Source organism: Tachypleus tridentatus, chromosome 11, assembly GCF_004210375.1.
Source record: "Tachypleus tridentatus isolate NWPU-2018 chromosome 11, ASM421037v1, whole genome shotgun sequence".
In the NCBI taxonomy this organism is placed as follows: Eukaryota; Metazoa; Arthropoda; class Merostomata; order Xiphosura; family Limulidae; genus Tachypleus; species Tachypleus tridentatus.
In genome coordinates, this window is record NC_134835.1 from 87,288,758 (window position 1) to 87,307,911 (window position 19,154).

Sequence of the window (19,154 nt, forward strand, 5' to 3'; positions counted from 1 at the left end):
TCATGTGTACACGTTATGTCGTATGTTTGTGGTTGTTCTGATGACTGGCATAATTTTCCAGGTTTTGATGAGCATAGTACAGTATGAGGAATAGAATATTTAACACATTAAATAATCATGTTGCATGCAACATACTAAAAATATTTGTAATAATGCCAATAAACTGTACTATTATCAAATCTAGATATACAATATAAGAACTTTTACAAGAGAAAAAGTTGCATAGTTTTTAAGTGAATTTGGTCATTAAGTATACAACTGTTTCTTTATGTAATCTTTTGATCTTGAAAGAAACTGTGATTCTCACTTTTGTTATATCTGTATCATAATGCATGATAATTTGTGTAAAGCTAGTAAAGAATATAACCAGTAATTATACCAATCTGTTATTGCTTTGTATAACCATAAAAATGTTTGATATACTTCCATGTGTCTACAACAAGTAATAAATACTATTTGAAGAAATAACATACAATGTGTTTCTAACTGTGTGTGTATTCTTGCATTACCATAAATGGAATATATGTTGACAAAAATAGAAGTTTAAAATTTATATGCAAAATACGAGTTAATACAGTTTTCATATGAAATGAGTTAACTTTTTAGCCAGTGGTGACAGTTTTATTTTTAATATATTTTGATGGCATAACTTTCTCTTTATAAATAAATGCACAATGTGTACAATTTCTACATGTACCATATGTGACTTTAACATGTTCTGCATTCTCTAAACCAAAATGTTTTGATGTTGTTATTCTATAGCATTGTGTGTATTATGAATGTGAGTGCTGAAAATTAGTTGTATTTTTGTAATGAAGCGGGCCAAAAAAGTTATCTCCTGGAAATGAGATAATACAGTATTACAAATGTATGTCTTGCAGAATGAATCTAATGATGCTGTTCAACTTCAGGAAAAATTGGATTACTGAGTGGTTGTTTAGTTTCCTTCAACTTTACATGCAGTGAATGTTTTAGTGCACATGTGCATTAGCTATGATGACTACTCTAAATCCAGTGTACCATAATTTTTTTTCACAAGTGCTATATAGTACATGTGATTTGTTTCCATGATCAGTGAATCCCTTTCTGTGCACAGATCACAGAACTGATAGTCCAGTTTCAACTGATATCATTTACATAGACTGCATCTATCTGTATACATTATGTGAAGTGAAGGACTTCTTTAGAAAATTTTCTATCTATTCAGTTGAAACAAACTAATTTATCTTATATAGTCATTAATTTATTTAAGCTTGTGATTTTAAGTGCATAGTAGTATGAAATTCTTTATAAACTTTTTTCTGAGTTGCAAAAATATAAAACTTCTATTTTATGTCTTTACTGTATTTTTAGGTGTTGGTAAAACCAGTGTTGTGGTTCGTTACATTGGGAAGGCATTCAGTCGTCACCTGTCACCAACAATTGGTGCATCATTTTTCACTTGTAAACTGTAAGTTTCACATGACATCTAAATTAATTTGTTGAATTGTTATAAGCAATGAAATAACAAAAGAGTTGTGATAAGTATTTTGTTGAGATAATGAGATAGAGGTAACTTTTCAAAATACCCATTGGTATGAGCAAATAACTTGTTAAAACTTATCCAGGTGATGTGAGCATGTGATTTGGGTGATTATATCCACTGTATATATTAATTTTTGTAAATATACAAGCCTTCCAGGATACAAAGCTACTTACTCCACTGTTGTCATTATTCAAGATCCTTCATGTTGAATATCTATATGTACTGTTTATTTTGGGGTTTGAGACAATATTGTCATTGGCTCACATTTGCTTAATATACACATGTATGTGTAATATGCCTCAATGAATATTTTTTGTTATAGGGGTAGGAAAAGCTATACATATACAGGCAGTTTTGATTCGATATTTCACTTTAGGTCTATACATTTTTCCATTATAGCAAGATTATATTGAATATCTTGTATATATGTATCTAGCTATGTATGCAATTCAAATGATAAATACAATGTGGTGTCACCTACTGAATTATATCAAACAAAAATCCGTAAAATATTTCACACTTAGTTTTCAAGATTCAAAAAAGTAGAAAAATAACTAAGGTATGTGCTGCAATTAATTGAAAAGTTTAATATTACTACTTTCATTGGCAAAACTGGTCATGATGTGTGTGCTTCTGCTTGTATACAACTTGCAAATTTGAGGGTGTTACCCAGTGGCTATTAGTTATATAACTAAACCTCAGTGATGCCTGTTGTTCATGTTTGCTATATCTTGTACGTCTGAATCACAATATAACTATGTTTTAATGTTATTACAAGTTAAATGTATCTAATTTCACTTAGGATAAGATTGTTTCAATAAATCTACAGTGAGTTAATATTCTTTATTTGTGTAAAAAATGTTGATTGCTGAATAACTTGTCCATTTTAAGGTCTTTTGTAAGAAGCTACCAGACATTGACTAATAACCATTTATCAATATCAAGTTCTTTATTTAGACACAGGACTCTTGCTTATATATGACTAGCTCAAGTTACATAGAAAGCTGCAAAAAACAAAAATATGGCTATTATTACATGCATCTTAAACACTGCACAGTACAGTAAACTTTAAGCTGTTTGATTTGATTGCTCAGCATACATTTTTAGTTTTTTGCAACCTGTAATGTAAAATATAAATATTGATGAGTCTATTAATGTGTTATTCCAAAACTTTCATCCTTGTCAACAACTTAAGTGTTTTTTTTTTTTTGTTTTACATGTAAAGTGGTTGGTTATTCAAGATTTTTTATACTGTTGGTGGAATTAGAAAAAAAATCTTAAATACTTGTGAAATATTTTGTCATATTAACCTAGTTGCTAATATTTAGTTTAATTTGATTTCCACATTTAATCATTTCAGTCTATGCAAAGAGGTAATCTAGTTCTATCACAAGTTTTTTTTGGTTTTTTGCCAAGTAGCAAATACTAAATTGACTTTTCATCTAGGATAGACATGATTGTTTCAGTGAGTTGCATTTCATCCATCACAAACTGTTAGTGTTTTAGTTTTATTACACAGTAGATAATTTATTTCTTAAGAAACAATTTGCCTGTGAAATTCTGAAAGCCTTTACTTGTTTAGTTTAAATTCGTGTTGTCAAAAGAATATGACAAAACATTTATAAATGTCATTTTCCACCCTCCCACTTTATGTGTGAATTGTTATACAAGTATCGGGGATCTTACATAAGTTCTGTTTTCCTATGATAGTTTATATTTTTTATTTCTGTTGTCTTTATTGAACTACTGGCCAGAGGTAATGGAACTGCTTGGCAACACCAAATGATGCTTTATTTTTATTCATATCGTGGTTTGAGGAACACTAGTAATTGATTAGAAAAAAAAAACAACAACAAATAATAACCCATTATTAAATATAATTTATTTTGATAATGTCGGTGTTTAAGTTACTAAATTTTATATTTTTATACATGCACATTTACAAGATTGTTAAATTTACCCTAAATTTATTCTTAAATACTTGTTCTTTTATAACCCTTTCACAAACCTTTATCATTAATACTTCACTTCAAAAATCTATGTATCCTGTTTTTAGAAATTGTATACCATAAACATTTGCATTTATATAATATATTTGTAATTTTTAATTTTGTGATATTATCAAAGATTTATGATTATAGGGAATTGACCTGAATCATTTAAAACAGTGTATAATTGTGTGTGTGTATGTGTGTATATATATATGTATGTATGTGAATTTTACTGCACTTAAAATAGTAATATTATAGGCAAATTAGCTGAAGTTACAATAACAGCTATATAAAAGATTTAGAGAGAGAGAGAGACCATGTTGGAAAATTCTGTGCAAAATCATTAAGTTTTAAATATTTACCTTGTGAAGAATAGAATTCTAAGAAGTTCTTTCACCATAATTTTGTATCAATTATCAAGTAGGTTAGTATAATAATTTTTATTCATACATTTTTAAAAAATGGAAAATTACCCATTTTTTATTATACAACTATAAAGTTAATGTATCCAGTGTTTTTATTTTATTTTTACTTTGTTTTCAAACTATTGAAATATTTAAAATCTAAATTATTTTCCAATAGGACTATTCAAGGTTTCCATGTTAAGTTGCAGATATGGGACACAGCTGGTCAGGAGCGTTTTCGTTCAATGGTGAGTTACTCCATAATGGATGAAGAATAGTTTGTTTTTAATGTTGCTGCATAACAATTGTACTTTCTTGAATTGTTAGCCATAAACCATCCGAGGACATTAGTTTGTACATTTTAACTTGCAAATGTGAAATGTGACAACATGCATACCAGTATTCAGTGTACATGTATGTATTGTACATACATATGACTTTGGTAATAACTTTAAGTGGAAGAACCTGCATACAGTAAGGCTTACATGTTACATGTACATTTACTTATTGCTGATGACCAGAGTAGTATTATGTATCGTGTTTCCTAAGTTATGTTCCCTCTCAATTGTAAACCCAACATTCAATTTGACAATTGGCAGTTGCAGTTATATTTCCAGATTTTATTTCATGTAAACCAAATTTAATAAAGACTACATCAAAAGAAACTTTTAATTTCAACATTTCTATTTTAATTTTATTTTTGGATGGAACTTGTTAGAAAAACCTTGAACAAATTTTCAAAAATTGTTGTACATTTTCTCTAGTTGATACACACGTGTGTTTGCCATCTGTTGTGACCCATGAAGGGAGAAGAGAGGATCTTGATGGTTGAGGGGTCTAACTTCAACACACCATTTTGGCCTTGAATTTCTGTAGACAAGCAGTCTTGGGGTGGCCTCTTCATGGTCAATTCACTGGTCTACTTGGGTTAGGGTCAACTGAGTACTAGTGTTGGACATTCTCAACAGATGTTGTGGACATTGTGTCTGATGCTGGGGTTTGGGTATAGTGCTTGTGAAACCATGGTGTTGCTGAAATGTCCTTGTTTGGCACTTTAGCAATTCCTCTTGCAGGGCTTTGTGGTGGGTGGGGTCAGTTGTCACTGAAATGTATTCCTTTTGCTATGGATACCTCCATTTATTAAAAATATAAATTAAAAAATAAAGCCAATAGATTATTGGAAAATGGGCACACAAGGACAACTGTACAGGCACCATCAGTCTGATTCTGTACCTCGATTTCTAATTATACATTTCTTCTCCGAGAAATCCTTAGGGCAGATGTCTCCCTTTCCTATTCAGAAGGGATTAGAGGCTTGCTGGCTCCCATAAATCAATAAAGAAGCTATGCTCTAAGGACATTTTGGTAGAAACATCATACAAAACTTTTTGAAATTAAATGCCATTGGGGATATACCCATCAAGGTTATGCCCCACACAACTTTGAATTGTTTGGTCATCATTTTTAACTCATTGTCTTTTTATCTGGTACTGATGCACCAATGTGTGTGTGTGTGTGTGACATTCAAGTCACTTTAGCCCACATTTTACAATTGTGCTGTCACTATAACTGAGAGTGATGGTGCCATTTTAAACATATTTTTACTGTGGGTTCACCCTTGATGTTGAACAGTGTCATTTGCAATGGAGATACTGTCCACCTCAACTGTGTTTATTAAATTTATAAAGGCCATTGGCCTTTTTAACTCTACATTTTAAATTCAAAGTTGGACTCTGTTTTGCTTTATCATGATTCCTTTTTATGTATTTTAATTTTACTTTTATTTTTTACTAGTGGTTTGACTCGGGTAGACTAGTTGCTTTGCACCAATAAATGCTAAACAGCCAAGTATGGGTGGGTGCAAAAAGGTTAAACAAACAAATTGTGTATTATACATGCAAGTCGTCTAGTAGCTAGTTTTATGTTCATAATCAGAAAGCTGCTGTCTGAGTCAGCTGTAAGATGGCAATTGGCATTAAGCTTCCACCCTCACTTTCAAGGAAATTTTCTTATTCTAAGGAATTTGTGAGGAAACCTAGCTTATATAAAGAATTTTTAAAAATGTGGAGGTGTAGATGGTAAATGCCTAGTACAGAAAATTTTATTTTTTAAATTTTAGTATATTTAAATCATGTGATTCATGTTTTTATTGACATTTGATAAATTCTTTTTAATTGGGTATTTAAAAAGTTGCTTTTAAACATTTAAGTTTTTGTCATAAATATGATATGATTGATTAATGATTTGTGAGTTTTTAATTACCAGTGACAGTCCAGTTTTAAAATGACGTAAAATCTGCAATATTTTCACTTTTGTTGAAGTGTTGCACTTGATTTGTCTGTACAACCCTCATTACGATTTGTAATTCGTCCATGAAATATTTAAAATCTTAAAATAACTGTATACTCAATAAGATGTAATAATTATAGAAACTACACTAGCATATAAAACTAAATTAGCATAGTATTAAAAAGTTGTTTTTCTACATTAATATATTTTGTCATGTACAATTAGAAAATGTTTTTAAAGGAAAAAATTTAGCTGTAGTATTTTAAGAATTTTTAACACCTTTTCAAGGAACCTTAAATGTACTTCTTTCAAGAAACATCATTCATCATGCTGTCAACATGGTCAACATCTTTCTGGTTTGGTCCCCATGCATGTGTGTGTTTGGCCTATCACTTAATCAGGCTCTGCTGATTGCAATATTAAGTTATGAGAAAAATAATGTATCTTTAATATTAGAAACTTCTGTATTGATAGTATTTGTAAACTATATATGCTGAAAAATTTTCAAATTTAGTTCATCTTTTTTTCTTTTGCTTGGTTTTTTATACTTTAATTTCATCTTGTGAATGGGAGCTTATGTGATCTCTTCTTTAATACTACATATTCATCTTTGTTGATAATCAACTTCACAGAATATACCTTAATGTTGTTAGTTTTGTTGATCTTTTCTTTTTTTAAATTGTCCTGTTAATCAGTTTACAAACATAAATTATTGAGGGTACAGGAATGTAACAGAGTAGAATTTGACCTTTTGAAATTTCGAACAATTTGCCAATCAGAGGTTCAAACCTTTTGATGGTACTAATTTGCATAACTTGTTGAAGACATATTCATAACCACTAGTTAATGTTTTAAAACCTTTATACTAATACAGTTATCTACCTTACTTTACAGGTAATCTATATGAAGGAAAAAGTCACACATAGCATAAAATTGTTATATAGAACAGTAAGCATGTTTAAAATATAAAAATAGTAAACATTTTGTTGTTTCTATAAATTTATTTGATGCTACATGCAATACTTGTATAGTTGCATAAAGTAAGCTTGTTATAAATTGAAATTAACTTTTTTTTTACACATTCTTTTTTAAGTTAAGATAAATGTAGAAAAACTTTTTAATTTGTTTTTAACAATAGTTTGGCTTACTGGGTTTCTTATATTTTGCAGCCTTTATGCCTTCAAACCATAACTTTTAACAAACACCCTATTGTGGTCAAGTAGAATAACTGCAGAAGAGTTAAATAAATCAAATCTTTATTTAACAGCTGTAGCCTTCTTAATATAAAATTGTGGATAAAGTAAGAAACGTAACTGTCACGATAAAAACAAAATAGAAAAGGATACAGTATTTGATGGATTTATTATGTATATATTTTAATATTGATGTTTGTGTCAGTTAAATGTATATTTAGAAATGCATGTTAACTTGTACTGTTAAATTGGTATTGTAAAATATCCAACTTTTATCTAGAGTTGTAAAAGTTTTTAAGTGTAATTATCAGTGTATGAATGTATGTAAATGTTAGTGTATTGCCATTATTGTTATGTAGGCTAAAATGTCTAGAAACTCCAATGTAACCAACATGGTTTTTTATGAGACGGTGCTATTTGTTTGCTGTAAAACTTGAACTGCAAATTTGTGACTAAAAATGTTTATAGATTTTGAACATTACAAATAATTTAATTTTGGCAAATTAACATGAAGTGTTAATATATTTACAAAGACGTTATATAACTTCAGCTGTGAAACATTTACATGCATTCAGCAAAGAGCTAGCTAACTGCTGGTTAACCCTTTTGTGACAGGTCATGGGTTAAAGGCCATGTCATCACATTTGTTGATTTGCATTCAAAGCTTTTTTTATTGAACTACTACGATTTTTTTTTATTTATATCAAAGTTTGAATCAAATTTTATATTTATAATACAAAATACAAATCTTTAATATTATATGCAAGTTAATATTTAAAAGAAGACCCTTAAGTATAGGTTTAAGTGAGTCGCATGGTATGTTGAATGCACCATTGTTTAAAATTAGATATTTATGATGTCAGAATACTAAGTCTATAGTCTTGTACAAATTAAGAACTATAAGTTACTAATATCAAGCTGTAATGTAAAATAAGAACCTTATAACTATTTATCTTGCTGATGTATGGCTTATTGAATCAAACACAGTGGCTCTATTCACCTCTTTCCATTTTTGAAAATGGTCCTTTCCATACACTTACTTTAATATGACATGGATAACCAATCAATAGCTTGGAATGTCCTAAGAGTGGTTTTCTCAGCCATTTTAATCTGTTAAAATGCTACCATGTTCTTTTGATCCAAGATTTCAAACTAGTAACAAAACACTATTTTCACAAATAAATTTTTAGTAAAGATATTTCATTAAAAATCTGATTTTTTTTTTTTTTTTTGGGGGGTAAAATTATTTGTAATCTTTACTAAAATTCTACCAAATTTTGTGAAGATGCACATGTTGTATCAAAAGTTTATAATGCAAATAATTAACATGTGCAAATGTGTAGATGAACTTGTTTATATTATACTGAGCCCTATAGCAAAAGATTTAAAGTGAATTGTATCTATATCACCTCAGTATTAATTTGCCCGTTCCTCGCTAGTACAGTGATAAGTCAATGGATTTACAATGTTAAAATCTGGTTGATTTTTCCTGGTGAACTTAACAGATAGCCTGGTGTGGCTTTGCTATAAGAACACACACACACACACACACACACACACACACACACACACACACACACACACACACACACACTACCTCAGATTTTGATCAGACAGAAGACTTAATATTGTTTGTAAACATTTTGTTTGTAAATCATTATGTTTAATAACTATTTGTAATAATTATTATAATTGTATTGTTTGTATATTAAGAATATATTTATACTAAAAAAGAAAGAAAACTGTGTATCAGTGTTGTTGGTAAATATCATAAATATAACACATGTTGACATTTAATTAACTTTCTAAATTTAAACTATCATTTAACAGTTTCAAGCTATTTCATATTGTATTATGTAACATAATAAATTGGGGACTTGTGTCTGAAATTTGAGTAGGTCAAAATTTATTTTAAATTAAAATTCAGTTTATATTTATCAGTGACAAGGTTTGATCATGTAGGCTTATTGCCAAAATTGTGAGGGTTATTGTAAACAAAATAATTAATCTTGTATGGAATTCTTCCACAAAAAAGGAGATTTATTTTGATTGATCGATGCTGTAATTCTATGCATGTTGGCAACAGTTTTGACAAACTAAGATAATTGTGTCTGAAGAATTTTTAAATGCTGTACAAGTGATGATCTCAAAACTGTGGATGGAAAGAAATTTAGCACTACAGGAAGCAGCTGATCTTTCCAATGATTACACTTTAACACACAAAACCAATTCTCATAAAAGAAATTCCTGCCAGCTCAACAACAACCTGTACCTTTTCAATTCACTAAGGATTCTTCCAAACATAATTCAACTCTCCTAGTTAAGTCTTCTGACAATCAGGATAAAACATCATAGTTTGTGTGCCACTTTTGTAAAGACCCTGGTCACGTTATGTTTGAAAAAGGGATAAGAAAAAAGGTAAAGCTGATTTTGTCAGGGTGGAAATTAGACATTTTGTCTGTTGGTTTTGAGTCTTTCACAAATAACAGTTAACTCCATTTCCATACATATTCTGTGTGATCTATGGCAACACAGTCATTGTTGTTAGGAGGTATATTGCCTTTTGACCTGAGTTTTGCAATTGATGAATTTATTGCTCAGTGTATTGAGGGTGGCTTTGTTAATGTGTTTTCATAATATTTATTTAACATCAAACCTAGTTTTGTAATTAGTTGTAGTTGGAGCAAGACCTACTCTGCAAATTAAAGGCATATTGTTAAGAAACAAGTTGGCTGGGAAAAAAGTTGTTGCTAAACCTAAAATGGACAGTGAGTCAATCTGTTTCATCTAAGTGATGTTGAGGAGGAGGAGAAATCAAATGTTTTCCCTATGTGCTGCAATCTGAGGTGAGGCCAAAAACAAAGGCTGGATATGTATTCACAGGATAATATTATGGATATGTTTCAAATCTTTTGAATCCAATGTGTATCTTGTGGATAATTGTTATACTAGTGATTTCTTGGAGTGACAATGATAGATGTGAGGGATCTGGTTCAACTGGTGAAATTTCATTTGCAAGAAGTAAACTGACTGCCAAGCAGGAAGAGTATCTGCAGGTCTTTCTACTACTTTAAATATGCACTCCCAAAAAGATGAACTGGAGAAAGTTTCAAGTGGTTATTTTTCAAAAAAATTTTATGCTCTGAAATGGAAACCACCAACTGTGTCAGCTTCAGAGACTGGGGCTGTAGTTTATCAAATTGCTCTTACAAAAGCATATTTTCTGAAATATTGGTAGCTACTTGTAGACTCCGCATAAGAGGTCACTTGGATGTCAACAAGACATGACAAAATTGAGACATTTCTTTTGGCCAAAAGTGAGGGAAGACTATTCTGTTTTGTAAAACTTGTCATACATGTCAATTGATCAGAAAACCTAATTAGAAAATTACTGTTGCTCCTTTAAAACATATCCCATTTCTTGAAGAATCTGTGTGTGATTGTGAAATGTGTGGGACTTTTACCAAAATCTTAGTCAGGGAACCAGTATTTGTTGACTATCATTGGTGCATCCACTTGCTGTTCTGTTATAATTAGATTACAAAGATATTGAACACCCCATTTGTTATTTTTCTATAAAGTTTAAGTGTTCTCAAAAAAATGTATTCTACTGTGGTAAAAGAAACATTGGCCTTTTATATGCAAAAACGGCTCGTTTGGGTTGAGAAAATATTTTACATAGAGCGAACAACGTTTCAACCTTCTTCGGTCATCGTCAGGTTCACAAAGAAAGAGGTAACTGACCGGAAGCTGACCACATGTTTGAAAGGGGTTGTGTAACTGTGTGTCGAAATGTAGAGGGCTGTATTAGATGTTTGAATATACAAAAATATAGGTATAAAGGCGTTCCTTTATATTGGTTTACAAATAACCAACATTTGGCCAAAATTAGTAACAAAATATGACATTCCAGTTAATACCAAATTTATTCAAAACCAGGCACAAAACTGAGGTCTATACTATGTAAAACTACACTGACAAACACAACACCAACATTATTTATAAAATACAATGTGATAACTGCCACGACTTCTATATTGGAGAAACAAGTAGGAAAATGGAAACCAGATTCAAAGAACATAAAGTCACCTTCACACGTTTTGAACACTGCAAGTCAAATAAACACAACATAACCATAGAAAACACTCAAATACTAAATAAAGAAACAAAGCGTAAACAAGCATAAAATTAAAGAAGCCTTACTTATACAACAACTTAAACCCAAAACAAACCAATATAAAGGAACGGCTTTATACCTATATTAATATAATAAAATAAATAAAATTATATAAATTTAAATTGTTAAATTGGAGTTTTAATATTACAAGAGTATGATTTGAAGATAATCCAAGTCAAAGGAGTTGATAATATCTGTGCTTATGCACTTTCACATGCTGTGCAATTTTAAGATTGTAATATTATTTCTATTGATTTTGTTATTTATATACTGTCATGATTATTGAAGTTGTATAATTCTTTGAGTTAATATATTTAATGTGTTGTGTTAAAAATTGTCTAATGCCAATTTTTATTTCTTTAAGTAGTGGGGAGGTGTTAGATTTATATATCTATTTTAGTATCAATGCTTGTTTCAGTTACATGCATTTCTAATCTAAGTACATATTTAACTAGTACTGTTAATTATGTATTGCAAAATTTCCAACTATTCATTAAAGTTGTAGAAGTTTTTTTGAGTGTAAGGATCAACAATGTATGTGTGTATGTAAACACCAGTGTGTTGTCAGTGTTGCACAGGCTGATATTTCTGAAAACTTTCATCATGCCTATGAAATGCAACCAATGCTATTCATCACACAGTATATATTATTGGTTTGCTATGGTTGATATACTATAAACCTCAGAAGCTATAACTTTGATTAACACTTATTAATCAGGAACCTGTTTTGACCAGGAACATTTTATACGTTTTGAATATTACAGACCATTTAACTTCACCAGATTAACATTGGATGTTAGTATTTTTACAAAGACATTGCACAACTTAAGTTGTGAATATTTTTTGTGTTATCTGCAAATAACTAGCTAGCTATTGGTAAAGTGAATTATATTGTATATCAGCTGAAAATTAATTTGCTAATTGTGAACTCTAAGATATCAAGGAAGTTCCAGATTGGATAGAAGACTCAATATTAAGTTTGTAGAACTTTTGTATAAAAATAATTATTTTTAATAAGTATTTATAATAATCATAATTATAAATTGTATTATTGTTTTTTAATAGAAATACTGTTTTTATATACAGAAAACTTTGAATCAATCTTGTTGGCAAATATTGTGAATTTGATGCATATTGACATTTAACTTCTAAATTTAAATTCTTTTATTGAAATTGTAATTCATAACTAACAATTAAATTAGAAAATTAAAAACATTTTCCTCGATAACAAGTTACAGGAGAGTATTAAGTCACATTTTGTATTGATTAATTAAACATGGACTTCGGTAAAGGGGGAATTTAGAGTTACACAAGTGCTTTTCTTTCAACACTAAAATTCTTAGTGTTAGCAAACTTTTTTATTTTACTAGATCATTTCTTGTACCTTTGTGTACTAAGCATTCAGTATATCTTGCTGAAGGAATGCAGTTACTAAACATCCCCCCTTCCAAGATTCCCTGCAGTAGTTGTTCCAGTGCACAGAAGAAACACATAATTCACATACATTTTTATTTTTTAAAATAAAACATAACCTTTGTTTTAAGGAATGGTCAGTATACATGTCAAAGATAATATTCCAAGTGAGTGACAGTTAATGCATGATTATTCAAATATTAAGTGGATGTTGTTAATGAGAAAGAGAGAGAACTTTTGAATGCCACTTGACTTTTCCTATTAGAAAAAAATTATCTTAAGAATTCCCACACTTAATTTTTACCTCCTTGCATTACTTTGTTTCCTAACATTGTTTTCAAAAATTAATTTAAACACATTCAATGGTTACAAGTTTAGCAGATACTAAGATAACACTGTATTTGTAAAATATGATGATGGTGTGTTAGAGTTGTTCCTTGCCATTTCTGGGAGATATGTTCAAGAAATTGCTGTAAATGCTGAAACTGTGGATACCGTTAGTAACAGAGGTACTGGTGGCAGAAGAAGCACACAGACTTGGAGAGATACGATTTAGAACCTGCATCAATATATTATGGTTATACAAAAACAGAACAAGTGAGATGTTGTAGTACATAGTGCGGGATGCACAGTGCATACCTCGCACTAGTTTTTGAGAAATAGACTGCATTATACTCTTGAATACTCAAAACAGCAAATGGGAAAAACAACAAATGACTAGGAATAACTGTATAGAAACAATTAATGAAAACTTTTATCATTGTGGCAAAAAAAATCTTAGTTTTTTCTTACTTTTAATATACAGAAGTATTGCGCCTGAAAAAGTAATTTTACATTTCAAACTGAAAAGTTAATCACTAACATGCTTATTTTCCGTATTAGTCACTTATACAAATTGGTAACTTTAAAATAAACTATTTGTACATAAATCAAAACTGATGCTGTGTACTTGTAGCAAGATTCTTTGCTGATGGAATTTATACCAGAATAATTTCAGCCAGTGTGTCTAAGCACTAAGCAACAAGGCTTATATAATAACTCCTATGTTGTATATCTAAAATAATTGTGGTTTTACAAGAAATTTTGTGGAGAATGTTGCATATGTTTTTATAATTTAAAAAACCTTTTTATCTGTTTTGAATAGCCAAAAAATGCAATTGTGTATTCTGAGTGAAACCACTTGGGTTGTAGAAATATATATTTTAGTTGTTGTATTCAGTAGTATGATATAAATGTTTCTTTTATTAAAGGCTCCGATGTACTACAGGAATGCTAATGCAGCCTTGTTGGTTTTTGACATAACCTCATATGAAAGTTATTTAAACATGAAGACATGGGTTATGGGTAAGTGAACTTTGTGTGTACGTCTTAATGTATTTTACATTGTAAGTATACAAATGTTATTACTGAGGTTTGGAAATATTAATCATATAATTATTTGATCTGTTTAATTGATGTAGTTGTTATATAACAAATGTAAAATTGACACTAATATACAATAACTTTTTGTCATTTAGAGCTGGGCAATTAAATCAGTTAACCTTGTAAATCCTCATGACTCAAGAGTTTTGAGTTTGGTTTTTGTTGCCACCAATCAGCTGTGGCAACAATACTGAAATTATCGAACATTTTTACTAATTTTGAATTGCTGACTGGATGGAAGGCAAATGGCCAGTTGTAGAGAAAATTTTGGAAAGTCTAAATACTTTGCAAAATCGTTTAACAAAGTTTAGAATTTTACTGGATAGTCAACATGGCTTCACTTAGAGAAGATCTTGCCTTACAAATCGTTTGACGTGCTTTGAAATTGTTAGTGCATATGCAGATGAAGGTAGGAATGTAGATTTGGTGTATCTGAATTTTCGGAAAATGTTTGACAATGTGCTATATAAAAGGCTTGTAAAGAAACTTCTTTGGTTTGGGGAATAAGTTAATTAATTGGATATGAAAGTGGCTTGATGGAAGAAAGCAGAAGGTTGTTATAAATGGGGGTTCAGTCACACTTGATTAATGTTGCAAGTGGGGTAGCTCAGGGCACAGACAGTTGCTCTTTCTGACTTGTATTAATGACATAAATGAAGGAATGGTCAATCACTTAAATTTATTGACTATATCAAGGTCTTGGATATTGCTGGCTGTGAAGAGGATGCTGCTGATTTACAAAAGGATTTAGATCATTTAGTGGGTTGGGCAAATAAAAATGCAGATAAATTTGAATTATGATAACCTACATACAGTATCTTGCTTTTATTATAATATGGATGGGAACAACCTTAAGTGTCAGAGTAAAGGATTTTAGTGAAATCAATCTTTTAAGCCATCCAAGCAGTGTACTGTTGCTAGTGGTAGGGAAATAAGATTTTAGGTTGTATCTGTAGAAACAATGAGTACAACTCTAAAGAGGTTATAATTTCATTGTCTAGGTCACTGGGTAGGCCACATTTGGAGTATTGTGTAGAGTCTTGGGCTCCTTACTTTAGGAAAGACATTGAATTGTTGGAAAGGGTTCAAAGGAGAGTTACCAGAATGGTACCTTGGATGGAGGGATTGTTATATGAGAAGAGATTATGATCCTTAAAATTGTTTTCTCTTGACAAAAAAAAATAGTTAGGGAATTTGATTGAAGTTTAAGATTGTAAAACGAACTGGTAATGTTTATGCGTCAACATTTTTCATGTTTTACAGCAAGAATTATAGAACTAGAAGACACAAATTTAGAATGGGTTGCTTTCTGATGTTGTTGATTCAGTAAATTTGAGTAAGTTTTTAAAAGAAAGCTTGATAGATATAAATAAGGGCTGGTTTTACTTTTATTTATTTAATAGTTTGGCTTCGAGGGTTGGACAGCTAAGATAGACCAATGAGCCCTTGTTGTCTGTAAACATGCTATAATCTAGCTTGTGTTCACCATGTTGATATATGGTCTTCAACAGTAAATTCTCTTTTGCTAGGTCATGAATTTACTAGTTTAGTGAAGGATTCTTAGGACAAGATAAGCCATTTTGTCAGTTAGCATTGAGCTATTGACTAGTAATCAGGCAGTGTCCTCACATGTTGTTGTGGAGTGTGAAAATGTCCAAATAATAATCTAACTGTAATAAGTAGATAAAAAAAACAACAAAAAAACAAGTTAGCAAATTTTGGTATGTTGGTTTATTGGCAGAAATTGGTAAATAATTTCCCCAGTCATGATGTTAAAAAATGTCTGGTTGGTTGGGTTACAGTACAGACATACTTTTAATCTTGGTCTGAGTTTCATAGTTGTGTTTACATAAAATTGTAAACTTGATCTCAAGAATTAAATGTATGTAACTTGTACCTAGTATTACATCAGTAGCCTATCATTTCTACTCCAATGTTCTTGTACTCTTGTACACTTCAAAATTATGGTCTTAACTAATGCTTCAACAAACAAAACTAACATCTACAGAGTAAAATCATGTAGGAACTTGGAATCATCTATCCAAATGGTATCAAACAATATTTTACTTTTGTGTGATATTGCCTTCTACTTATGTACTAGATAAGAAACTTCTCTGAGTAGCTTAAGTTTTTACAGTAAACAAGTATCTCATTTTTAAGACCGTCAATAGTTTCATGTGTGTCTGCAAGAACTTAAAATATGAAATTTTGGATAGTCAGTTTTGGATGTGGTTTTCAAAAAAATACTTCTGTCCCTAATAATGGGAGATGTATTTAACTAGCAGAGATCAGATGTAGATCTACAGCTGAAATTTGTTTATTTGCAGTTTTAAGTAATAAGTGTTTAATAAATGTAATAAAAAAAAAATCTAGTTATAATCGTCATGAAGTAATGTCTATTTTCATTAAAAGAAAACGCAACAAAACTTGTGGAAATTTGTAGAGAAAACCTATGGAACACCATTTTTATTTTGAGCTTTTTATGGGTTTAGTATTACATTGTTCAGTTTATGATATTGTGATCTAAGCTTTTTCATGCACTCACTTAGTGTTGTGTATTTTTTGGGCATATTTTTTCTCATTTTCTCTGAGTTTATAGTATTCATTTACAAGATATATGATGTCTGATCACTGGGTTTTTAAATTTTCATTTTCTTTTTGCATGAGAGGTTCTTTCTATTCAAGAGACTGCCTTCCATAAAAACCCCTCACTCCTACAACAAGCCTTATGGATCAACAATTTGTTTTCTTGTGATCCTTTGTTCTCTTTTATGAGCCCGTCCTCAAGAATTTGTCACAGTACCTAAACTGTGCATGTACAACTTCAAACATTTTCTTACCATTTCTTCCTTCTCCACTGCTTGTCTCTCTGATTGAGTTACTTATTCATAAGGGCTGGACCAGAGTTTACTCCCACATCAGCATGCTTGACCTTCTTGCTCTTTGTTGCCTCTACAGGTGGTTAACTTGGTTATGTTCCACTCAATCTATTCCAGGGTGGAATTTCCATGTTTCCACCATTCTTAAGGCTCCTGTTCCAGAGCCTTTCGTTTCTGAGCATCAGTCATACACTTCTGAGCTTGTTCATACCATTTGCCAGGAACTTCAATCTTGATTGTGAACTGTCTATTTACCATTTATATTCTATCAGTGGAATAGCCTCTAGAACCCAAGGTCTTCTGTGGAATGTACTGTGTTGATCATGCCTCTCTAATGCACTTTTGCCAGCCTAGTTGTTTCCAGGGTTCTTCTCCTATGATCATCTATTTATTCTCTGACTCTGGCTGGATCTTATTTTTTTATTTTTGTCATCTCTTGAACCACCTTTGCCTTATTCCACTTGATACTTGGACTCCACTCCTCTTCCCATTATCCTCTCTTGCTTCAGTTTCCTTCCTTGTAGGATATTTATCCTTTATATATGAATTCTCATTTGATCTGTCACCTGTCAGGCTTGCTTTTCCACCAATGTTTCATTTTGTCTCATTAGTTCATCTACCTTATACCTTCTGGCAGCAGTTGTGTGTATCACCTTTTTGCCTTAATTACTTGGCTGTCTGATGGATTGTCTTCCTTCTTGTCAGTTGGCCCCCTCGGTGTGGATTCCTGTTCTTGGTGAGGGGACCTCCCAGGGAAGGTTCTGTTCTGTCTGGTTACCTTCTCTGGGATCTAAACATTCACCCACGTGTTTGCTGTGCGTGGCGACTCGTGAAGGGGAGGAGAGGATCCTGGTGGTTGAAGGGTCCAACCCTAACACACCACTTTGGCCTCAAATTTCTGTAGACGGGCAGCCTTTGGGTGTCCCCCCTTGGGTCAATCGGCTGGTCCACTTGGGCTAGAGTCAACCAAGTACCAGTGTTGGAAGTTCTCAGTGGGTGTTGTGGACATTGTGCCTGATGTTGGTGTTTGGGTATAGTACTCGCAAAACCCTGGCATTGCTGCATTGTCCTTGCATGACTTTGTAGTGTGTTCCCTTGTAGGGCTCCATGGTGGGTGGGGTCAGTGGGTACCGAAATTTTTCTTTTTTTCCTATGGATCCTTCTTCAAAAAATTTAAATAAAATAGTTAAAAAAACAGTCAATGGGTATGCGACCATGTCTTGAAGACTCTGAACAGCAATCTTCAACATCTGTAACACACATACCTCATTTTCTTATATTACATTCTCTTTTGGAAAAACCTTTAGGGCAATTGTCCCCCTTTTTTATTCAGAAGGGACTAGAGGGACTTGCTGGCTCTCCAAAGTCAGTAAAGAAGCTTCGATCTGGAGACATATTGGTTGAAACATCCACATCCCAACACAGTGAACTCCTCTTGAATTCAAAGGCAATTGGGGATATACCTATTGAGGTTACACCTCATGCTACTTTGAATTCATCACAAGGAGTTATTGTTGAGAGGGATTTGAAGAACATCCCTGAGTCGGAGATTCTTGCTGGTCTCTCCACTCAAGGAGTTTCTGCAGTGAGGTGCATCTCCACTCGCAAAGATGGAGTTGCACTGCCAACAGATACCCTCGTTTTGACATTTATTTCATCACGTGCACGTGCCACCATCAAGGCAGGTTATCTCATTTGCAGGGTTCGGCCATACATTCCAAACCCTCTCCGATGTTTCCAATGTCAGAGATTCGGCCACTCAAAGACATCTTGTTGTGGTTCCCTTACATGTGCTTGTTGTGGGGGCAAGAATCACGATGCCTATGAATGTGACATGGACCCTCATTGCGTCAACTTCAAT

General features: G+C 31.7%; 1 protein-coding gene across 3 annotated transcripts in view; it reads left to right on the forward strand.

The window, feature by feature from the left end:
- The window catches only part of LOC143232697 (ras-related protein Rab-31-like), a 35,250-nt gene that overhangs the window by 3,615 nt on the left and 12,481 nt on the right, over positions 1 to 19,154 (forward strand). For 2 of the 3 annotated variants that reach the window (XM_076468436.1, XM_076468438.1), the window contains exons 2-4: positions 1,354 to 1,450; positions 4,099 to 4,168; positions 14,243 to 14,336. In XM_076468436.1, the coding sequence (XP_076324551.1) occupies positions 1,354 to 1,450; positions 4,099 to 4,168; positions 14,243 to 14,336 (261 nt within the window). The remainder of the gene's footprint in view (positions 1 to 1,353; positions 1,451 to 4,098; positions 4,169 to 14,242; positions 14,337 to 19,154) is intronic. The other variant, XM_076468437.1, reaches the window with a different exon arrangement.